This window comes from Brachycentrus maculatus, unplaced genomic scaffold (assembly GCF_059751285.1).
Source record: "Brachycentrus maculatus isolate JH-2025_06_01 unplaced genomic scaffold, ASM5975128v1 h1tg000196l, whole genome shotgun sequence".
In the NCBI taxonomy this organism is placed as follows: domain Eukaryota; kingdom Metazoa; phylum Arthropoda; class Insecta; order Trichoptera; family Brachycentridae; genus Brachycentrus; species Brachycentrus maculatus.
In genome coordinates, this window is record NW_028280947.1 from 2,553,264 (window position 1) to 2,579,559 (window position 26,296).

General features: G+C 33.7%; 1 protein-coding gene across 3 annotated transcripts in view; it reads right to left on the reverse strand.

Annotated features, from left to right (window-relative positions):
• The window catches only part of bel (ATP-dependent RNA helicase bel), a 33,342-nt gene extending 12,064 nt beyond the window's left edge, over nt 1-21,278 (reverse strand). The window contains exons 1-4 of one of the 3 annotated variants that reach the window (XM_088263164.1): nt 21,076-21,278; nt 16,417-16,507; nt 4,789-4,938; nt 792-1,120 (exon numbers count right to left, since the gene is read on the reverse strand). In XM_088263164.1, coding sequence (XP_088119290.1) covers nt 792-1,120; nt 4,789-4,938; nt 16,417-16,507; nt 21,076-21,120 — 615 coding nt within the window. In that variant the 5' untranslated portion in view covers nt 21,121-21,278. Of the gene's footprint in view, nt 1-791; nt 1,142-4,788; nt 4,939-16,416; nt 16,508-21,075 lie in introns of all 3 variants that reach the window. The other 2 variants (XM_088263163.1, XM_088263165.1) reach the window with 2 other exon arrangements.
• Nucleotides 21,279-26,296: the final 5,018 nt, after the last annotated feature.

Below are 26,296 nucleotides of genomic sequence, written 5' to 3' on the forward strand. Positions count from 1 at the left end.
TCATATATCAAAAACAACACTTTTTGCTCTGTAGCGGGTAAATATTAAGTTAAAAATATGCCGGTTTTGCTGGGATATAGTACATTTTCTGGGCATTCCGAAAACATACACAACTGAAAATTGACGATTTTTGATACATGACGTTGTTGAAAGGAGAGAGCAATACATGTCTGTAAGAACCTAAGGCAACAACTGTGGACGCTGAGTTCATGAGTGACCAGTGTAAACCCTAGCAGACACTTCACAAATCATTATTTATTTTAAGAGATAATGCAACATCTCATCCAAACTCGTCTGGGATTGATTTAGTTTGGCTGTAAAGTCCTTCCATATTCTCTGAGGTTTGGCTGGGTGCTTACATAATTGCCAACATGACCGCTTCCACAGCTGTTACTATTCGCCCACTCGGAGCGTTTAATTATTCAAAGGGATCCTCTTCAAAAGTAAACACACGGCGCATACATAGTGCAATTCAATCTGTGATGGCATGGCAAGGATGTTTGTGGCATTCACTTTTTGTAAAAATTAAGTGTCTAAATGTCTCCAATGTAGAAATCATGATCTCCCATAAAGTGTTTAGAATGTTTTTTCATAATCTATAAGAAATAAAAAAAATCTGGTGCAACTGTAATTTTTTTTTAAAAATTTTGTCCTCCGCATTCTCGGATCTGATACAGAAGCATCTAGGCTTTCCGACAGACTCTTCTCTTCTCTTCTTATGTCTCACATTTTCAATAAATTTCGTAACTAAAAAAATTGCTTTGCACGAGAAGGATTATTATAACACTCACATTGTGATGTCCGCCGCCGCCTCCGCCGCCGCCGCCGCGTCCACCGCCGCCTCCGCCGCCGCCGCCACCACCGCCGCCGCCGCGCCGGTCATCCCAGCGCTCGGTGCGCCGCGGCTCCTCCTTCCAGCGATCGTTGGCCGGCTGCGGGGGCCCGTAGCGGTCGTCCCGCTCGTCGCGGCGGTCCCGGCCGCCGCCGCCGCCGCCCCAGTCGCGGCGCTCGCGGCCGCCCCAGTCGCGGTCGTCGCGCGCGTCGCGCCTACCGCCTCCGCCCCCGCCACCGCCGTCGCGCTCGCTCCAGTCGCCGCCGTTCTGGTGCGGCTGGTCGCGGCCTGCGGAATCCGGCGGCGCCTCTACAGACACCCGTCGCAGGGGGAACAAGGTCACAATCACGCATCGCACACGCACGCATCTCCTCCGCTGACAGAGACGGGGGTATGGGATGTGCGATTGCGTTATCTGGGCCCACACCTCACACCGAATGAGCCCCAACACGATGGTCCATACATTATGAACGCCATCATTCAAATAAGCACCAAGATTGCAGAGGACACAACATATCTATGATGGTCGATAACTGTGATAGTCTCACCGAGTGAAATTGATTCATGATTCCGGTAATGAATTATACCTCAATTTGCCAAATGCATAATTAATTTGCCAATTATTTACGGAAACTATAAAAACTATCGGTTCTGATGGAAACAGGAACAATTAAGACATGTAACTGTAATGAACTAAACGATGGACTTGGCTAGACGACAAACCTGGATAATATTTTTTGTTGACATCGGAATGTCAGTATAGAGCTGCTAGCCCGTCTCATACATAACCATATTTGATTTTTTCTAAATCAAAAATGTAAGCTAGTCTACAGTAATAAACCAAATATAAGAACTATATTTTTTTTGGATTAGCCCAAATGGGAATTGAACCCAGAATATCATAAAAATCAACCGAAAGTATTCATAAAAAAAATTATTAAATTATCTTTATTCATGGCTTTTTAAACAATGTTATTGCTCAATGAAATTAAATATCTGAAATTTTCACATATAATAATAAAGAAGAAAAAAATCAATACTGCGATAGGGATTCATTAATGACCGGTTAAAATTAAGATCGATAAGCTTTATAGAGTATTTGACCGGACATCAGAATAACCCATTTTCGAATCCCGGAGCTATTCATTTCAAGCTACATAATGAATCAATATTGTATAATGATTTTTCCTTTTCAACTTTCACAGTTACACCAATTTTATAATGGAATGATAAGAATGATATGTACAGTGATCAAAAACAGATTTACGAGGATATTTGCATTAATAAAAAATGTGTCCTCGAGAGATCTACTTTGAAAATCATAGATCAAAGCTATTAAGCCAAGCGTAAAAATAATTATTACAAGTTTCTAATGTCTCTTTGAAAGACAATAATTATATGAAAAAAAAAAAAAACACAAAAACATACCCAGATACCAAAATCGCACTTATATACGAAGAATTTAAATACAAAGTATAATATTTGAGGGGTGAAAACCATAGAGCAGTGGTTCCCAATCAGTTTTTCTTCCATACAACTTAAAAAAAGACCTAAAATTCGCTTTGTGGAAATGATACACAAAGAATGAAATCAGTTTTTTTTAAACATTTATTACCACTATAATATGTATTACTGATTCAATTATCTTAGTCAAGAGATTGCAGCGTATGCCACTGATGTTACGCATACCATTGATTGGCAAACACTGGCAAAGAGAATCAAAATAGCATTTTTTTTACAAATTATAGATTGGACATATCCCAAAGGTCCTACCAATTTTCAAGTACCTTTGTTCAGACCGTGAACATTTCTTTAGCATAATTTTTTTTCTTTACTATAACGAAAATTCTTAGAACGTCTTATGGTGGAGAATGGAGCATTTCGTCGTAACGTAACATCGTAACATCGCTCGCGGCGAGCATCAGCGAGCACCTATGGATAGAGCACTAGGCTCGCTGTACTGACTATACGAATGCTCGCATCGTAACGTAACACGTTACGACGAAATGGCTCCGGTCAGTCTCCACCCTTAGATTATCACCAAAGTTTCTCCTATGGTTTTCAGCCCATCACTTTATACCGCATTAAATCCTTCGTGGAATGAGTATATATTATATTTACATTGCAAAATCAGGTAGCAAATTCGGCACAACTACGCAAAGGCCAGTAATTTTTTTATCAAACCAAAAATGGGTATATAAGAATGATTTTTAACTTTGTCAGTTGGATGCCGTCATTTTCTCAGCTGATTTTGCAGTGCTTTATTGTATGAATGAAGTGTGTAAGAGAGATGTAAGCATAAATAAGAAAAAAAGATAAGAAATTCATTAAAAAATATATTATCAGGTAGATCTCGATATGTCAAGACCGTTGACAAAAATACAAAAATTCTAATCATTACTTTTTTGAGCGAAAACTAAGACTCGTGGACATTCTTGCAGTTTTACGTGGAATGAATAAATATGGAAACTAAATTAGACAATATTATTATCATTTATTATATATCAGACATAAAACAATCTTAAATATTTTTCTGAATGATGAATGGACCGAACCAGCAATTTGGCAATGAAATGTGAAATTAAAATAATTCAGACATTCATCGCTCTTCTCCCTTATTTACAGTCGATGGTGTACAGCCACGCTGCTGCAAAATTGATAAATCTTGCAATGTCAGCAATGATATGAATTATTATAGTGAAATATTCTCACCCAGAATATGAATTGATGTGAGGGATAAATAGCAACGTTGAAGAAACCAAAAAATTTGGCTTTGTTATTTTTGAGACGGAGTAATATCTTTTAAAATATTAATCTTCTTAGTTAAAGACCGTCCCTTACATTATTTTCTTTATTTATGACAGCTTGACAGCTTTCAATCTCCTATTAATTTTGTAGTTTCATACAGCATAGTTACTAATTGAATACTGTGCTTACATTTTTAGAGGAAGATTTTTTTTTTAATCTTTCAATTTTGTTGATGTAAAGAATGTGTTATTTGAAGATATCAAAAACATAAGTAACACTCTCCTTATCATTCATCCTTCACTTAGTGTAATACCACTTTAAAAAAACACCATACCACAAGTTAATAATGCTTTTAATATACAAAAACTTAAGTACGCCAATAATGGAGTAAAAATTTCCCGTGAAATGGTAAAAAAATGTTTGAATATGATTGACGTAAAGCATGTGTTATTTGAAGATATCAAAAATTTAAGCACACCAATCATGGAGTGGAAATTCCCAGTGAAACGCTACATATAACTCATTAAGTATAAATTAGTGTATGCCTCCGTAGTGTAATGGTCAGCACGCTCGGCTACCGTTCTGGAGGTCTCGGGTTCGATTCCCAAGGGAGGTAAAATAAATATAAGTGACTTTTTCACTGTAATATTTATTCAATATTACCCTGGATTGGTAACCTGAAGCGGAGGGCTGATCACCTTTCCTTCATGTGCTAACGATCAAGATAACACTGCTTTTATATGATACAGTGCCCTATGCACCATTGTGGTGTGGATAAGGGTTTTTATCTTATTATTTAAGTATAAATTAATAAATAATAAATAAAAACCCTTATTCGCACCCCAATGTTGCATAGGGCACTGCGTCATATAACGCAGTGTTATCTTGATTGTTTACACATGAAGGAAAGGTGATCAGCCCTCCGCTTCAGGTACCAGTCCAAGGTAATATTTTTTAATAAATATTACAGTGAAAAAATCACTTATATTTATTTGACCCCCCCTGGGAATGGAACCCGGGACCTCCAGAACGGTAGCCGAGCGTGCTGACCATTACACTACGGAGGTGGACAGAAATTATAGAGTGAAAATTCCCAGTGAAATGGTATAGTTGATTCATCGGGTGAGTTTGGGTAAAACTGCAAGACTGCCGCGACGTTACGGTGAGTCCCGGTGAGTACGCGGAGCGGACGGACTGGCGTGTCCTACCTCTGTCCCTACGGTTGGTGTAGAAGGAGCCGAAGTCCCGCTCGTCCCTGCGGGCAGGTGGCGCCGGGTAGCGCCCGCCCCCGTAGCCGCGTGAGCCTCCGCCCCCGCGCGCGTCTGAGCCGCCGGAACGCGCCCCCGAATCCTCGCTCCCTGCGCACAGCCACGCAACGCTTATACACTAGCTGACAGCCAACCGCCATTGCCACCCTGACTCCTGACTGACTCTCTCTCTCTGGCTGATTCTCTCATTCACTCTCTGTCTCTCTGGCTGATTCTCTCACTCACTCTCTACCTCTCTCTGAATGAGGGGATTATTTCTTCATAAAGAGGCCATGGAAATGGTTTGGATCCGTCTAGCTTAATACATTATTTATTAATTAATTATCAACCTAACCTAACCTAATACATTATTTATCAATTAACTTGACTTGACTTGAGGTTGACTGCCACAGAATTTTTCAGAATTCCGGTCTAAAAAGCTAATTCTTTCAAAATAATAATTTACTTCTTGATTTTGAATGAATTTTTTAGATTTTCTTTTCTGTTCATTTATTAATAAATTTTCGACTTTGCAAAAACTGGCTAATTTAGCCGAGATATCTGGACTAAAAGTACATTGGGTTATATTTTAAATATTAAAATCAAACACTGATTTGTGTCTACTTACTTGTATATTTTATTATTTAAAAAAAAAATTAACTAAAATTTGTAACAATTGTTTCGCCATGTTAGGGAATTGTCAAACTACTGTCAATAATGTTAGTTTGATAATGCCCCAACAAATTGTCACAATTTTTTATATTTTATTTGTTTCTTAAAAATTCATACAAGTACTGTATTTTCTGAGGAAACACTCCTACTTATTATTTATAACCACATTCCCGATAACCTGGCATTTTCACAAATTTGGTCTCCCCTCAGTCCACAATGGGCTGAGTTTTCGGGATACTACTGTACCCAATAAAACCCTGATTTAAAAAAATATTTTCTTTATTATTTGATACTGCTATAAAAGCAGCCAAATTCTTATTGTATTATTAAGTTAAAATATCTTTCACTCTTTTCAACAACGTCACAAATCAAAAATTGACAATTTTCAGTTGTGCATGTTTTCGGAATGCCCAGAAAATCTACTATATCCCAGCAAAAGAGGCATATTTTAAACTTAATATTTACCTATATTATTTCGAGAAATAAAAATACTTTGTGTTCTGATCCACTCACATTTTTATTAACCAACTAGTTTCGGCAACAACCTGTTGCCCTCTTAGGTTGTTAGGTTGTTGCCGAAACTAGTTGGTTAATAAAAATGTGAGTGGATCAGAACACAAAGTATTTTTATTTCTCGAAATAATATATCAATATAATCCACAAAGTTAATGCTTTCAATATTCAAAACTTAATATTTACCCGCTGCAGGACAGAAAATGTTGTCTTTGCATTTTGAAGAAAAGGTATTGTTTAATTATTTTTTTTAAATAAACTAAATACTTTTCAAATGAAGAAAAAACCTTCAGGTTGTACCTAAAAAGATCTGTTGCACAGTAAAAAGTTCAATAAGTGGCTTGATATTTATTTTAAATACACTTTAAAACCGATCTCCTGAAAAATCAAGTTTTTTGATTTATGACGTTGTTGAAAGGAGTGAGCGATACATGACACTATAGTAATAGGTCTCCTGTGGGACTTAGGAAGGCATTTTCGATTCGGTGGTATCCAGTATTCATTAAAATGAATTATAAATATTTCATTTTATTTTATTTAAACATGGCATATCTAGCCAGCAGATGAGGTTAGTAATTTTTAAAAATCAATTTATTAACTTCCGCACTACCGTGACGGGATAACTGAGCTGTTAAGCCAAAAAAAAGTACACAGGCTGTTAATAAAATTAACAAAATCTAAATATTGTTGCGAAATGACCAATTACATTTGTTGACTATGTAAAATTGCTTTCTGCTCTACATAGTAACGCTATTACAACAGTAATCGGACGTTATTAAATTGTGTAATTATAATTAATTATTTTAAAATAAACTGTAAATTTTAATTAAATAACACTAATAATGTTGCATTGGCAAAAACAAAAATTACAAGATATTGTTAGCGATTCAACCAAACAGTGATTGTGCAGAAATTTGAAGAATAATTCTGAATTATAAATTTTATTACTGTACGCAAAATAGAGTATAGAAACCATAATATCTACAACACTTTGAGTGTGTCCAAATACTTGTTCACAAAATCTGGATTATCTCCAATTACAGGAGTTATTTTCATATTATTTTTAACATTTCATCAAAGATGAAGAAGAATATGGAAGTCTGGGCATTTACGGGGCTGACGACCGTCATAGGCTGGTTTAAAAAAGTGATCACTTTACACACGTGTAAAGTGATCACTGTTTTTACATACTAATATAAGAGTTTCTGCTTAATAAAAAGCTTCTTTACATCTCACCAATAGATGTCTCTAGTGAAGTTCTAGTGATTCAAGAACAAGGTTTCTAAATTGGTTCATATATATATAGAACTTCCAAGAATTTGAGTAGTGTGGTTGTCAATAATGGGTAGAATTGGTGAATGTTACACAGGTGTAAAGTGATCACTTAAACCAGCCTATGACGGTCGTCAGCCCCGTAAATGCCCAGACTTCCATATTCTTCTTCATCTTTGATGAAATGTTAAAAATAATATAATATCTACAAATTCAACATTAACAAATTTTGGACGGGTATTTTTTACGTCTGCGGGCCGCTGGCGATGGGATTTGATAATTATGTACATATAGTTTAGACCTTAGCAAAGAGATTGGTAAATAATATTCATATAAAAACATTGGATAATTCCATCTTTTCTGCCTTTGTAATGAGGCCGGCACAGAAGGTAAAAATACACTTCCCGTCCTAAAGCATCAATCAACCGAACGGGTAGAAATACCTTTACCGTCCGAAGCGTGTTAATTAGTGAAATGCATTGAAATAATTTTATGAAATTTAAGGATATCCCTCTTAGGATCTGACAGATAACATATTTCCATGACCAAATTCTAAAAAAAATAATATTCATCCCAGAGAAACTAAAAAAAATAAAATATTCTAAACTATACTAGATATTATTAAAAAATGCACACTTGAGTGCCTAAAAAGTAAATTATTATTAAAAACTTAAAACTAAAGAAGAAATAAATATTATAAAGTATGAAAAATAATAATACTGTTGTGTGATATACAATCGCAGACAAAAGGTGCCTGAAAAGACTTGTATCGCATTTATTTCATAGAATTTTCAAACAAGAATTCAGCGTTTGTAAAACTTTTAATACGCATGTCCCCCACGAAAATTTTGAGAAACACTGCTTCATGACAGGTACAATAATCTGCGATTGTATATTGATTGCATATCAAAAATGGATTTTTTTGGCATATAAGTGATATTTTACGATAGTGGGCCCGTTACTATAATACAGAGAATATTGCAACAAAATAATTTAAAAAAAACATACTTGGCGGTAATTGAAACAATGACATTTTAACTGGTCAGTTATAGCCATAAAATTTTATGAGGCAAATAAGAGGACCAGTATATTATACAGTTCATTAACTTGCTTATCTATGATTATTTTATGCAATATTCTCCGTTTGCTATTTAAAAATATATATATATGCAAATATTATTACTTATTACTTAATTAATAAAATCTTACCAAGGTTCCGGGGACATTGGGTATCTGAAAACTTTTAAATTTGGATAATACTAACCTAATTTTTTATATTGAAATTTCCTGATAACTCCATTATTACATGATAGATATTCGATATAATATAGATGATCAGTTGATAAAAAAGGAACAAAATTATCAAGAATCTTCATGAACATACTGTACTAAATATCCATTATGTAAAGCAAAGTACAGACAATTTAAAAAGAAAAGCATTGTAGGTTAGGGTGTAACAGCATTGAATAGTTAAATCATCCGTTTGATACTGCTTAGGGCGCTTTTGTGATTTTTAATTTAAATTTCTCTTTATTTTTTGTCCGCCTCCGTAGTGTAATGGTCAGCATGCTCGCCTACCGTTCTGGAGGTCCCGGGTTCGATTCCCAGGGGGGTTTAATAAATATAAGTGATTTTTTTACTCTAATATTTATTCAATATTACACTGGACTGGTACCTGAAGTGGAGGGCTGATCACCTTTCCTTCATGTGTAATCGATCGAGGTAACACTGCGAATTTATATGAAGCAGTGCCCTATGCACCATTGGGGTGCGGTAAGGGATTTATTATTGTTATTATTTTTTGATAAGTTTATGTAAAGATTTTATTTGAAAATGGTAGTATGTATTTAGTATTTAACTAGTAAAAATTTAATTCAAAATGGATAGCTACTATAAAGGCAAGCCGCATGGCTTGGAGCACATGGGTAGAGAGTGATATTATGTTATCTCAAGAAGATTATTCGTGCGCTCATTCAAATAAGGTCAGCAATTAATCACATTGAGATACTTAATTGCCACTTTATTTGCAATGGAATCAAAACAAATATTGTTTAATATTGTCTGGGCAATTAAAATGCGAAATGACATAGCATGGATACAGACAAGAAGCTTGTAGATGTTGGGGTCCAGTGTTTCAAGCTATCAGAAATGGCCATTCCGCAGTTTAAATACAAAAGTCTTTCTTATTCACAACATTTTTAGTGTGTCCAAATACTAGTTCACAAATCTGGGTTTTCACCATATTGGGAGTTATTTTTACTTTTTTTGGCATCTCAACATAGATGAACCGCACGTCTTATCAATGAACTCCCAAAATGTCAATAGTGCGGTCATAAAGCATTTTAAAAAGTACGGCAAAAATGTTAACTTCAAGAAGTAACTTCAAGAAAAATCATTAAAGAAAATGTTTAAGTAAAATCATTATTATGGCATTTATCACTCAATTTTGGGTGCTTTGCTAATTAAAAAATAATAAAAAACATAGATGAACTGCTGGTATGCCTTATAAAACTTGCACATTAAGTCAATTTTTTTTTTAAATGTCTCAAGGATCTTCTTCAAACCCTTATTCGCACCCCAATGGTGCATAGGGCACTGCATCATTTAAACACAGTGTTATCTTGATCGTTAACACATGAAGGAAAGGTGATAAGCCCTGCGCTTCAGGTACCAGTCCAGGGTAATATTGAATAAATATCAGAGTGAAAACATCAACAACGAAAAATCACTTTGTGGTAAAATCTATAGGGTGTTTGAAAATGATGGGGAATGCATGGAAACACGTGTCACAGTAGATTTTAAGATATAGTGGGATTTGCGAAGTAATTTTTTAAATTAAAAATGAAAAAATCTTATTTGACCCCCCCAATGGGAATCGAACCCGGGACCTCCAGAACGTTAGCCGAGCGTGCTGACCATCACACTACGGAGGCGTTATAAAATTCTGTTAGCAGATTGAGGCATTTTTTCAATGGAATTTTTATTAGCATTACAAATTGTTTGCAACATTTTCGAAGTGCAGACATCTCTGAGGTGAATGAACTCTCAGAACTCTCAGGTGGAAAGCGAGAGTGCAATTCAGAGCAAATTGTGTATTATTTCTAGAAACGATTGGTACATACAAAGTGGGTTGAATGACACTCGATGCGCGTTATGTAATCCGAGTGGACGGCGAGTGAGAAGGGGGTCAATGTCAGATTTACTACTTGGCAAACATTTTGGACAGAGGCGGCCAGTCATCGAAAATGGTCAAATTTTAATTAATCATTTGACATACTCTTTTTGAATGGATGGATCGCTTGTAAATTTTTAGATAATCAAGTTTTATTTAGTCTATAAGCACTATGGCCATAAATAATCACTTGATTCGATAAAAGGCCCAGTACCGTAGAACGGGGCTACTTGAACATTGACGCGTTACTTGAGCCCAGATTATTTTTTTATTTAGATCTGTATTTGGTCTACAATAATGAACGTATAGACATGATTCATTGTTTCCCTGACAGGTGACACTTATTGTCACGATACTTCGATCGATACCACAATCTAATTTTTTTTTGTACTGTACAAAGCCCGTTCTACGGTATTTGAGTCATAATTCAACTTTAACTAATGAAAAAAGTAAACTTTACCTGAAGGGCCGACCTATGTGTGACAGTTGGTGATGGCTAAATTTAATCTGGTATACAGAACGTAATACATACATCGCTCACTCCTTTCAAGAACGTCATAAATCAAAAATCGTCAATTTTCAGTTGTGCATGTTTTCGGAATGCCCAGAAAATGTACTATATCCCAGCAAAACCGGCATATTTTTAACTTAATATTTACCCGCTACAGGGCAGAAAGTGTTGTTTTTGCATTTTGAAGAAAAGGAATTGTTTAATTTAAAAAAATATAATAAATCCCTTACCGCACCCCAATGGTGCATAGGGCACTGCTTCATATAAAAGCAGTGTTATCTCGATCGATTACACATGAAGGAAAGGTGATCAGCCCTCCACTTCAGGTACCAGTCCAGTGTAATATGGAATAAATATTAGAGTGAAAAAATCACTTATATTTATTAAGCCCCCCTGGGAATCGAACCCGGGACCTCCAGAACGGTAGCCGAGCATGCTGACCATTTCACTACGGAGGCGGACTTAAATATAGTAAATATTTTTCAAATGGAGAAAAAACCTTCAGGTTTTACTCAAAAAGATCTGTTGCACAGTAAAAAGTTAAATAAGTGGCTTGATATTTATTTATAATAAATTGTATTATATTTTTAAACTTCTCCTGAAACATTCTCCTGAAAAATCAAGTTTTTTGATTTGTGACGTTCTTGAAAGGAGTGAGCGACATAATATGGATGAATGAGTAAAAGTAAAAGCAATTTGGCTGCAGAGTATAAAAATAGAGCATTAGACAGTTTATTTATAGAATAAATATTTTTTTGACGTTATTAAATTACCGTGTGGGCGGAGTATAAATATGGCTATTTTCCAAGCAAAAAATATTAATAAAATATTAATAGAAAATATCGATTCCGAGTCTTATTTTTAGTACTTTGTAACAAAAATAAATCAGTTAGTGAAAAATTTAAAGATATTATTTTTTTTTAAGTTATGACTTGATTATCATGGCCGCTAAAAATTGTTTACATGTGGCGACACTTGAATTTAAGCATGTATAATATTAACCGCCTCCGTAGTGTAATGGTCAGCACACTAGGCTACCGTACTGGACATCCCGGGTTCGATTCCCGGAGGGGAAATAAATATTAGTGATTTTACACTCTAATATGTATTTAATATTACCTTGGACAGGTCCCTGAAGCGTAGGAGTGATACCTTGCCTTCAAGTAAGTAATGATCAAGATAATACTGTGTCAATACGATGCAGTGCCCCATGCATCATTGGGTGCGGATAAGGGTTTGAAGAATCAACAGGATGTTTTAAATATTTTTATATTTGACCAGATTTTTTGTCCGTTTTATCCAAAATTCTTCAAATAGAGATCCTTTATATAAATGTTTAATGGAATAATTTACACTCAGACCTCGCTTTGCGTCGTTACAGAATTAAGACTTATTTTCACTGTGCGTCATTGTATTTAAAAAAAAATATTATTCAGAGAATTATTTTTAAATTTTCTAAAACGTAATTTCCCGTTTTGTAAATTTAAATTGTGTTTTAACTTCGGGGAATCTTTTGGAACGTATCTACGATGTAAAGTGAGGTCTTAGTGTATTATGAAAAAAATTGTTTATTTATGTATTAATTTTAAATCAAACACAGATTATTTGAGTCTACTAAGTTGTATTTTATTAACAAAAACACATAAAAAATTATATTGTGACAATTATTTCGCCTAGTTATGGCATTTTCAAACGAATTTCAATCTTCACATTAGTTTGAAAATGCTATGGCATTTTAGGCGAAACAATTGTCACAATATTAATTTTTAATGTGTTTTTGTTAATAAAATACAACTTAGTACACTCAAAAAATCTGTTTTTGATTTAAAATTAATACATACATTAAAATGGAATTCTACAAATTAAACGCCAAATCAATAAATGAAAAAATAGTTATTAAAAACTATTAATATATGAATATTCTAGAAATAAATGACTAAAAATGGATGATACTGTGAACAGAAGTATAATAAAGGAGATTGTTTGACAAACAATGTATTTTTGCGTCGGTTGTTGCATTTCCAACGCACTGTACGATAAATATTATTCGAGGAATAACAATAATAATTATGGTGCAAGCGATCCTATTACGAGCCAACAACATTGTCATAAATCATTTAAAAGAAAAATGTTTATAGGAATGTAAATATTTGCACTCGCAATAAAAATGCGAGCTCAAACACATTTATCAGCTCAGGTACAATTGTTAACCTTTCACATACCAATCATCCAAAAATTACATTGCGTACCAAAAGACCCCAATTTATATTTGTATGGAAATTGTAGTACGCAGCTTGCAGCAAGTCACAGGCGTGACGTCCGTTCGAACGCGCAGCCAAGCACCGACCGAATGCCGCCTCGCTTATCGGATGATAAGCGAGAGGCTTATTGTCTCCCTCTCTGCTTGTGGTAATACCACATTTATTAGAGTGAAAGAAATGACATGTTGCTAGCAGACAAAAATTTTACATGCTGATATATAAGTACGTAAAATTCTTCTTATCAAAAACAACATTTTGATACATTTAACGGTTTGAAATTATAAAAATAAAAAGAGGGAATTTTTTTTTTCAAACTTTTTTTAAGATTACAAAAAATATGGAAATAAGTAGCTCTTATAATATGTACTAAAGTTATGGAATTAAAACTAATATATGGGGGATTTAAATCCCCCCATTAGAGCCGGCTAGGTTAATGTGTACTAATGTAATATTGCCAATTTATATTTTTTCAAATTACAACGTCTTAGACTACAGGGCGGTTCTTTGCAATCGAAAATTTAGGAGACTGTTAACCCTTAAGCAAGTATTTTTCAAATTACAATATAGGTGGTATAAATATGGCCATATTCTATATTCTTTGTCGGGTTCGATTCCCAGGGAGGGTTAAATAAATATAAGTGATTTTTTCACTCTAATATTTATTCCATATTACCCTGGACTGGTATCTGAAGAAGAGGGCTGATCACCTTTCCTTCATGTTAATGATCAAGATAACACTGCGTTTCTATAATGCGTGCCCTATGCACCATTAGGGTGCGGATAAGGGTTTGAATGAATGAATATACTGAGTAAAAAACGCTTTTGAGCGTTTCCCGCAAACAATGTGTTCATATTTGTATCCTTATACCTTCGAAATTCATATTCCCTCTAGTTGATGGTGAATACTGAACTGCATTGGTTTGATGCAGTGTTATCAAGATATTAAGTGAATTAACAGTAGGGTGATGCAAGTTTAAGGTGGTAATATAGACATTGACCGCCTCATAGATTGTAAATAATAAATTATACCTTCATACAATGCTTTTTTTAAATTGTGTATATAATTTCATAAATATCTTGACAAAAATAAATAAATACCTTTTATCTGCATTGATTTATCCGTTGGTCCAAATCGGAACTGTAGAAACCATTCTTAAGTCTAAATTAATTATTTAAGCAGGAATTATAATTCCCATGTAAATACAACATGAAAATGTATGTGCTCATATACTTAAACAAAAATAAAAATAATTACTGCCTTTTTTTATAGGATCTTAGCAATAGTTTATTTCTACATTTATGTATGCTAGGTTCACGGGAAAAATATCATTTTCAACTTAAATAAACCTTTTTATAATCGCTTGTCGATGAAAACATCTGTAATTTTCGAAACTAGTCGTGATTAACGAAATGTAACTCAATAAGGGGGATGGTTTTAAAAAAAATTAACATGTCATTCCACAAAGTTAATGTCAAATCAATAAATAATATAAATAAACCTCGTTTCTTGAATGTTTTTCGCAGATACTTTGTGACACGTTTTATAAACTTTATAAAATTAAACAACTTTGTTTTAACCACTTATTTATTATAAGTACACTTCAACCTACCGGTTTCGACAAGAACCTTGTCATCATCAGGGTTTATTAAATTGTAAAACATTAAAATACTCATACTTAATTACATTCCCTTACCAAAAACTGTTGTTACAAAAAAAAATATAAATTGGTAAGGGAATGTAATTAATTATGAGTATTTTTATGTTTTCGAATTGAATAAACCCTGATGATGACAAGGTTCTTATCGAAACTGGTAGGTTAAAGTGTACTTATAATAAATAAGTGGTCAAAACAAAGTTATTTAATTTTATAAAGTAAATAAACCTTGACTATTACTGCAATATCTTTTAAACTGTATCTATCCCAGCACTAATGAAAACTAAAAGCATTTGTTCGCTAAATCATTTCCACTATCTCCTTTTCCCCGATTTCAATATAAATGATTTTATATTGAAATTTATAAGTAATCAGGAATTCTAGCTCGTTAAAATGTAACATTTTGGAGCGATTTAATGAATTCTTATTGGTTTAACACAGGATTGGTCACGTTTTGTCGCAACTAAATCAAGATTTCGAAAGAACACAGCAAACAGAACAGATTTGCATTCAAACGATTTTTTGTGCAATATTGGAAATGTAACATTTTGGTGAGGACCTCCACAGTTATCCCTTTAAGCGCCCTTGAGGTAGTATTTTACGAAAATGGCGCTGTATAAATTATCCGAATTTATTTATTATTATTAAACTATTATTTATTTGCTAGATCTACACTAAATATTTTGTACTAATTTTTATGTTTCTGTGGTCAACTATAATTGGCTTGTTTAATGTATATATTTTAATGTTTTGTTTTACATATCGCTCACTCCTTTCAAGAACGTTATAAATCAAAAAACTTGATTTTTCAGGAGAACGTTTTGAAAGTTTAAAAATATAATACAATGTATTAAAAATAAATATCAAGCCACTTATTGAACTTTTTACTGTGCAACAGATCTTTTTAGGTAAAACCTGAAGTATTTTTCTCCATTTGAAAAATATTAAGTATGTTTTAAAAAAATAATTAAACAATACCTTTTCTTCAAAATGCAAAAACAATACATTCTGCCCTGAAGCGGGTAAATATTAAGTTAAAAATATGCTTCTTTTGCTGGGATATAGTACATTTTCTGGGCATTCCGAAAACATTCACAACTGAAAATTGTCAATTTTTGATTTATGACGTTCTTGAAAGGAGTGAGCGATATGTTGCTGTTGTTAACACTAATAAAAAAATAATTTAAAAAAACCGTTTGAATGACATACAAAATATGCACATCGTTAGAAATAGTGAGAGTGAGATGATCTTTAGAAAAAGACTAAAAGCACATTTGTTTGCTAAATCATTTCCACCATAATATTTTCCCCGATTCATTCACAGTGAAGCGCCCTTGAGGTATTATTTTACGAAAATGACGCTATATAAGTTATCCAAATTTATTATTATTATTATCGTAAGCGATGCAACAAAACAACGCGACTCCCACTTGTCGCACGACTCGGTTTATTAGTGAAAATGACATCTTTCCGGGTGCGGGGTGAGTAATGAAAATTGGAAGCTGGATAGGCAAGGGGGGCGGGTTGCTTTACCTTGAGAAGAAGCGTTAGCCTGCTTGTTGCGCAGGTGGGGCGGGATATAGCGGCCGCTGGAGCCTTGCGACTGCAAGTCCAGACCAGCGAACTGGAAAACAAATCACAAATGTCAAAATCGATGATCCCGGACATCATTCTAACTCGCAGGTCGGCGGGTGCGGCTCAGGGGTCGCATGCGGCTCTTCGACCCTGTAACTGCCGAGACTTTTTCTTTAACTGTTTTACTGGTGAGCCTTTTATCTATTTTATAATAATAATAATAAAACCCTTATCCGCACCCCAATGGTGCATAGGGCACTGCTTCATATGAACACAGTGTTATCTTGATCGTTTACACACGAAGGAAAGGTGATCAGCCCTCCGCTTCAGGTACCAGTCCAGGGTAATATTGAATAAATATTACAGTGAAAAAATCACTTATATTTATTTGACCCCTGGGAATCGAACCCGGGACCTCCAGAACGATAGCCGAGCGTGCTGACCATTACACTACAGAGGCGGACTAATTATTTTACAAAAAAAATATTATTTACATAACAAACAATATTCAAGGCGAATATCGCTCACTCCTTTCAACAATGTCATTTATCAAAAAACTTGCATTTTCAGTAGATCGCATTTAAAGTTTAAAAATATAATAAAATGAAATAAAAATTAATATCGGTATCTAGACCGCCCAAAGAAATAGAATCATCTTCGGAAACTTCACTTTCACTGCAAATATGCATTCTTCGATTTGTAAACATTCTGATTTCATCCTCACTATCACTAAAAGAAATATTTTCCAAGTTCCAAGTGTTTTCATCAGCGCTACTTGACAAATTCGACATCGTATGAGGGAGGAAATAAACAATTTTTACTGATAAAAAAAATCAAAAATTAATGTTATTTCCACCGCGATTTAATTTTTTTAAATTATATTTATGATTATTATAATAATAATAAAACCCTTATCCGCACCCCAATGATGCATAGGGCACTGCGTCATATAAACGCAGTGTTATCTTGATCGTTTACACATGAAGGAAAGGTGATCAGCCCTCCGCTTCAGGTACCAGTCCAGGGTAATAATATTGAATAAATATTACAGTGAAAAAATCACTTATATTTATTTGGCCCCTGGGAATCGAACCCGGGACCTCCAGAACGGTAGCCGAGCGTGCTGACCACTACACTACGGAGGCGGATAAGATGATTATTATTGACGGTATAAAATGATTTGCGCGCCCGCACCGTGACTCTCTTACACAGGTCGATATCTAAAATTAACTAACTAACTAACTAACTAACTAACTAACCATCACACCGCTTCTCCGCAGGGGTAGGCAGAGAGAATAGAGCGCCACACCACTCTGTCCTTGCAAACATTCTTCGCCTCTTCCACGTTCATGCATCTCCTTATACATACCCGCCGATTTTTACGACTCATAACCTGACCACTTTCAAGTATTTGGCATACCTGATCGTGCCATGTTTTTCTCGGTCTTCCTCTGCTTCTTTTCCCGCTAACATTTGCCTCATAAATTTGTTTTACCGTTCTTTCCTCACTCATTCGTTCTACATGTCCAAACCATCTCAACACACCTTTCTTAATTTTATCCATAATGCTTATCTCAGCTTTGCATTCCTTCCTTATTTCACTATTCGTACATCTATCATACATCGATTTGTCGCACATTCTTCTGAGAGATCGCATTTCAATTCATTTAAATGCAATCTAAAATTAAACTGAGCAAAAGTCGATATCCCGACGGTATGCATTTTTTGCAGAGTAACAAAGCCTATATATATGGACGGTCCGCAGTAAAACGTAAAGTATGTTAAAATCGTTGAAAACTTGTTTGCAATAATGGTTCATTTGAAATTAAGTGGATTGATGGGGATAAAAAGGAATATTTACAAGAATAAAAAAATGCATTTTTATTTTTCGTCGGTATTTCGATCCAAAAAATACATGTCACCGGGAGGGAAAGGTTACACACTGCAAATAGTGCAATGCAGTATGCATGTAGCTTGCAGAAAGAAATTAATGCAGTAACTAGCTCAAAGGTTACTGAATTATTAATCATACATAACATATCACCCACTCCTTTCAACAACGTCATATCGCTCACTCCTTTCAAGAACGTCATAAATCAAAAATCGTCAATTATCAGTTGTGCATGTTTTCGGAATGCCCAGAAAATGTACTATATCCCAGCAAAAGAGGCATATTTTTAACTTAATATTTACCCGCTACAGGGCAGAAAGTGTTGTTTTTGCATTTTAAAGAAAAGGTATCGTTTAATTATTTTTTTGAATATACTAAATATTTTTCAAATGGAGAAAAAACCTTCTGGTTTTACCTAAAAAGTTCTGTTGCACAGTAAAAAGCTCAACAAGTGTTTGATATTTTATTTAATACATTGTATTTTATTTTTAAACTTTAAAAACGTTCTCCTGAAAAATCAAGTTTTTTTATTTATGACGTTCTTGAAAGGAGTGAGCGATATATCAAACAATTTTCAGTTGTGCATGTTTTCGGAAAGTCTAAAAAAGTACTATATCCCAGCAAAAGCGGCCTATATTTAACTTAATATTTACCCACTACAGGGCAGAAAGTGTTGGTTTTGTATTTTGAAGAAAAGGTATTGATTTATTTTTTTTAAATATACTAAATATTTTTCAAATGGAGAAAAAACCTTCAGGTTTTACCTAAAAAGATCTGACGCACAGTAAAAAGTTTAATAAGTGGCTTGATATTTATTTTTTAATACATTTTATTATATTTTGAAACATTAAAAACGATCTCCTTTTTTGATATATGACGTTGGAAGGAGTGAGCGATATCTTTGGCAATACGCAATACAAGCGCAAGTACAGTAAACATTACAAAAGGCCAAAAAAATTATAATACTTAAAAAAGTATATTATTTACTGATATCTCAACAGATACGAGGAAGTTATCGAGATGAGAATATGGAAGTCTAAGAATTCATGATTTGTCCGCCTCCGTAGTGCAATGGTCAGCACGCTCGGTTAACATACTTGAGGTCCCGGGTTCACTCTAATATCTATTCAATACTACCCTGGACTTGGTACCTGACGTGGAGGGCTGATCACCATTCCTTCATTAATAATGATCAAGATAGCACTGCGTTTATACGATGCAGTGCCTTATGCACCATCGGATGCAGATAAGAGTTTAAAGAACTGAAGATATCCCAACAGAGAAAAGAAAGTTATCAAAATGAAATATGGTAGTCTAGAAATTCATAGGGCTCACAACCTGTCACTGGCTGGTTTAAGTGCTCACATTATGCTCTGAAATATTTATATTTTATAGATTGACAGTCGTATAACTCCAATTTCGAATGTTTTAGACAGGAATGTTTCACATTTTCACATAGTGTAGCCAAGAAATTAGCATAAAACGTGGATGTTTGTGGTAAGGACGATAGTGGGAGCTATACAAGGTCGAATTTGTGGTGTTACAGTTTTTTTTATCATAAATATTCGACAGTTGCGGACTTATCTCATTTCACCATCACCGATCGTCTAGCCGAAACTACGCGACGTCAAAATGCGACAAATGCGGTTAGGCTTGGCCACATGTTGATGCACAACTAGCAAAGCTGGAAGCAATGTATGCGGTTTTGAGAATTTAGAAGATTAAATTTATGATCTTATATTTATAAATCTTAAATATAAGTGATTTTTTCACTCTAATATTTATTCAATATAACCCTGGAATGGTACCTGAAGCGGACGGCTGATCACATTTCCTTCATGTGTTAACGATCAAGATAACATTGCGTTTATATGATGCAGTGCCCTATGCACCATTGGGTGTGGATAAGGGTAAGAAAGAAGAAAAAAATAAATTTATGATCAAAATCGAACATAAGCTATGGTATAAAGGTTCAGATTTATGTATTTATTATGTGGTATTCTAAACAGAGGTGCAAATACATCTCCGCAGTTGGATATGAAAAAGAAAAAGAAATAAAATAAAAAAATAAAACATTCTATTACTTCGATAGCCGATTCATAGTGCCGGAAACTAACAATTAAAAAGATAACCCAACTTTTACGAAAATGAAGTTTAATGGAACAAAGACAAATTATGACAATACAAACAAAACTGGCGTACTCGCCTGTAAAACAAATAAAAGCATAAAGAAACTCATACAAAGTATCATAAAACACCGATAAAATTATCGATTCCTCTCAAAATAATTAATTTTCCATTAAAAAAACACATGTCATTACAAATCTATTTCACAATTTTAAAACGGTTTATAATACGGCGAACGTGCCCAGTTATGGAAATACGTTTTAAAATTATTTAAAGCGTGTATTTTTGGGGTGTAATTAAGCCCGACAGCCGCGAGGAAGTCATTTTGAGCAAATTTTATTTTACCGAAAGGGATAAAAAGTGACGCCATGTTGAATTTTGAGGACACGTCGTTTCGACGAAAAGCATGCATCAGGGATAATCAAACATCAATAAAAGCTGTCAAAGACTTGTCATCGGAAAATAAAGACGTTTCGCTAGGTTAATTTATTAATGTCATACTTTTCAACAAGTGTCTGGTGTGAGATCGTCTCAAAATCGATATACCAGGAAAATTACAGCGGTTCTGGGGTAAATTTGCGGGGACTGGGTTTACTCACTTGCTGCTCTAGACCTGATCCATTTTGGTTGGTAACATTACTCATATTACTTCAAAGCAGTACGATATTGTAAACTTTCTCGGAAAAGTTCTACTTAAAACACCAATAATATAATATTATAACTCTTCACAATTCGCACAAAGGGCGTCGATTTGAAACCGCCGAAAAGAAACTCTCTTCCCCTCGCTTCCCCGACGGAAGATGGCCAGCTTCCGATTTTTACCACCGCGGCGCTGCGAGACATTTATCGACTCGACAATTTGGTTTGAGGAAAAACTGTACTTAAATTGTTTTTTGGAATAAAACACAGATGTCGGTATACAATTTTTAATCATTTAAAATCATCGGTGAAGGCAATAAGTACAGATGTCAGTATAAGTTCCTTATTTTTATACATGTAAAAAAATATATATTTATTATTGTTGTATTTCGAATTCTTGTTATTTTTTTGCTATGCTGAAACAAGTCAAAACGGACTGGTTAAAAAAATATCGAAATTCCTTGAGACGCATCTAGAATCTGTAATTGTTTGATGATGATATTCAGTGTTTTGAGATAATAAAATGATATTTTTCAACGCATATTGATCAGGAATCAAGATAAATTTTAGTAAATATAATAAATTATATGTATTAAACACACTATTAGCAAAACAACAATTACAATAAACACAGTTTTAACTTCTTAAATATTTTTCGCAGATACTTTGTGGCACATTTTATAAACTTTATAAAATAAAACAACTTTGTTTTTACCACTTTTTATTGGTACACCTTTTCCAACCGGTTTCGACAAGAACCTTGTCATCATCAGGGTTTATGTACTAATTCTTAAACATTGAAATACTCATAGTAAGGTTATAGTAAATTACCCGTCCCTGGGGAGGAAAAAGTGTACCAATAAAAAGTGGTTAAAACAAACTTGTTTTATTTTATAAACATTTTTAACCATTTAGAAGAATTTTGAGACTTCACTGTCATGAAATAATGGTCTTGTCGTGCGTTAAGTGACGTAAACTCGAGGTTCATACTTGCACTCTAAAAAGCTTTTGTAAGTTACACATTCCTAAGTTACACATGCCTTCAGGAAAAAGTAATTTATTTCGAAGTAATAATTTATATATGAAAACCGATCATAATTTACAATTCGTATGAAGCAATGGCTGAAACGGATTGATTAAAAAAACATGTTTTACACAAACTATGTTTTTAGAAATCAAAAAACTCCAAATCCATAATCATTTTTAACATTCTGATTTCAAAGGATTGTAATAAATTTGACATAGAACAAAATTGGATTTTTAACTTATTTTTGTCTAAAACTTAATATCGGATTTATACTATACTATATTTTGATTGTGGCAATATTTCGGTAGTGTAAAGTCAAAGGAGTATATCTGTCAAATTTTTCATTTTCTAAGTTTGTTTTACAAAATGTCTAAAATAGTGTATTTTATAATCTGGCAAAAGAATAAAGTTGTAGTTGAAATACTTATTTTGTTTTCTAAAGATGTTTACATATAAACATGCATAAAACAAATGAGTTATTTAATTTCACAAGTTTTTTTTGCTCCTCTGTAAAATTTGGTCTGAGACAGATATACCCCTTTGCCTTTACACTACCGTTTTTTGTTCACAATTTCCGTTTTTTTTAAATTACCTAACGTCTAAGTGAATCTTGCTACGGCTTTTGCAACAATGCTTATCATGACCCTACTTAGGCTTCGACTTAATAAGTTTTATAGCCTATGCCTCCTACTCATGAGAAGGTTTACTCTTTATATTTAAAGTGACTATTATTTAATCTTATTCATGAGTGAAAATTCTAGACAAAATCACTCGTTCACAAATTCTAGATTTTCTCTACTTTGGAGTTATTTATTTTTAATATCTCAATATAGACGAATATTTGAGGTATAGACTTCTTCCTCTATGTTGAGATATCAAAAACCTAAATTAAATCTTCATATAAATAACTCCAAAGTAGAACCCAGAATATGTTATGAAAATTTGGGATGCAAAAATATTGTGATAAAACTGGTAGCAAAAAAAAACATAGTATCCAAGTTAACTCAAAATTAAAAATGATACTTTCAGATGTCTCCCAGTATGTAAAATAATACAGGAAACATTCTTTCACGCATTTAACGAAAGTAATAAAATTAAAACGTAACAAATTTAGACTAGAGATGTCGCCGATACATTCACATACATCGCTCACTCCTTTCAAGAACGTCATAAATCAAAAATCGTGAATTTTGAGTTGAGCATGTTTTCGGAATGCTCAGAAAATGTATTATATCCCAGCAAAAGAGGCATATTTTAAACTTAATATTTACCCGCTACAGGGCAGAAAATGTTGTTTTTGCATTTTGATGAAAAGGTATGGTTTAATTATTTTTTTTTAAATATAATAAATATTTTTCAAATGGAAAAAAAAAACCTTCAGGTTTTACCTAAAAAGATCTGTTGCACAGTAAAAAGTTCAATAAGTGGCTTGATGTTTATTTTTAATACATTGTGATTTCTTTTTAAACTTTAAAAACGTTCTCCTGAAAAATCGAGTTTTTTTTATTTATGACGTTCTTGAAAGGAGTGAGCGACATGTTACACATAAAGTGACCACTTAAATCAGTCAATGAAAAGTTGTAAGCCTCATTGACTGATTTAATATTATAAATATATTCTTCCCTCAAAAATACCCTTTTCATATTTGTTGAGATATTAATAAAAAATACATAAAAAATCTTGTTTTTTACTAAAGGTAGGTAAATGTAAGTATATATTTTAAAATAATACCTCGAATAAAATAAACACAAAAACTAATTTTGTTTATCTTTAATAAAAATACACTAAAATGGATCTTTTGTCAGATACAAAGCATGCCTGCTGTTTAAAATTCGCAGTTAATTATAAACTTTATATTACGGCTACCATTCAGTTGATTTCTTTCGCTCAAAGAATAAACGTCGACAAGCAAAAACAGATATTTTATTCACAATCTTCTTTCGATAAATCGACCGGCCGCATCGGACGATTCACATTTCGTATTCAATTTCCCCCAAATTCCGAATAAAATCTCATCAATTTTAATGTATTCAAGCGCCATTTTCTTGTAAAAACGTAATTTATTTCGACGGAGCGGGTCTCAAATTTAAATTGGACATGTTCTATGGCGACGACATTTTGAAAAAGCTGTCTGTATTTTAGCGGGAAATTTACATGCTAATATGGAGTCGTTATTTATATATTGTTTTAATATTGTTTGATCGTTCCTTTATTTTTATGTGTAGATTTATATATTAAAATCGTTACCTGTTTCTTTTTCATTAGCAGAATCTTTAGGCACACACTTCTTCTTTTTCTAACCTCTATCCGCGTTCAGATGGTGCAGTACATCGAAATTTGACGTTTTGAAAAAGCCGTCTATATTTTAACGGGAAATTTGTATGCTAATATGGAGTCGTAATTTATATACATATGTATTGTATATTGTTTGATCGTTTCTTTACTGCTATGTGTAGAATTGTATATTAACATCGTTACATGTTTCTTAGTCATTATCAGAATCATTAGGTACCCATTTCTTCTCCTTCTTCTTCTGACCCATATCTGCGTCCAGATGTTTTTCTGCGTTTTTCAAAATATCATAGAAATATGAAATTTTGAAAAAGCCGTCTGTATTTTAGCGGGAAATTAGCATGCTAATATGGAGTCATAATTTATATATTGTTTGATCGTTTCTTCATTTTTTTCACTCTAATATTTATTTAATATTACCCTGGACCGGTACCTGGAGCGGAGGGCTGATCACCTTTCCTTCATGTATTAACGATCAATATAATACTGCGTTTATTATGATACAGTGCCCTATGCACCATTGGGTTAGAATGGTGCGTAGGTAGTAGGTAGGTACCTACCTACCCACCTACATATTATGTAGACAGTCAATATATATATATATATATATATATATATATATATATATATATATATATATATATATATATATATATATATATATACTTCTACTTTATTTGAATGGTCTATGCCTTCCGCTTGCTATAGGGTCTCTTGTGTGTGGTGCCCTCAAACCTTCCAGCTGTCAAAAGTGAAAAATGTCGCACGTCTAGATGGTTTTACGACTCAATTCCGTTACAAAACAATTATTTGTTATGGGCACAACAACTGACCACCGAGAAAGAAGAGGATGCGCGCACAATAAGATGGCATGTGGCACAAATGAGGTAGGTAGGTACCTAAATATTTTAAAATCTATTCGAAATAATGTTGTAAAATCTGGCCTCAAAATTGCGGAACAATAGACAACTTCCCAGAAGAGACTTTCCATTGCAAAAAAGGAGGATGTGTCTGTTGTCTATTGTGATCTAATTTATTTGTTCCATTTTTGAAATTGTTTACAAATTAACAGAGTGGTACCAACCTACCTAGCGTGTATTGTTTTTATTCAGAGTTGCCATTCCATGAAAAGATCTGTTATATTTCAAATATACATTTTTATTTATTTAAGTTTTACTCGGTAAGTACCTACCATTATATCTTTTAATTTATTGTGACACGTGTGGTGTTCCATCCTCTCTGCCTATCTCTGCGGCGAAATAGATTGATGGTAGTGGAAGTATGTAGTTGTATTTTACTAAAATCTTACTTTTCAATTTAATTCGGCAGTCGCTTTGGTAAAATCTATCAATTTTTAATTAAAGTTTAACTTAGTAAATACCATCATTCTTTTCTCAATAGTTTCAATTAATTCCGATTCATTCTCAAGGACCGAAAATGATTCGGGATGCATCGAAACACGTGTCACAATAGATTTGAAGAAAAAGTGGTATTTACTGAGTGAAATTTGAATTAAAAATGGATAGATATGATCACAAAGTGACAATTCAAGTACAATGTATTGAAATTGGATTGGATCATATATATAGAACTTCGAAGAATTTGAGTAGGTAGTGTGGTTGTCAATCGTGGGTAGAATTGGTAAATGTTACACGTGTGTGAAGAGATCACTTAAACCAGCCTATGAGCCCGTAAATGCCCAGACTTCCATATTCTTCTTCGTCTATATTGAGATGTCAAAAAACAAAATATTTCGCTTATGTGAAAGCTCCCTTGAGGTAGTATTTTACGAAAATGGTGCTATATAAATTATCCAATTTTATTATTAAAGACAATTAAGTATGGTGTTCTATTATCTCTGC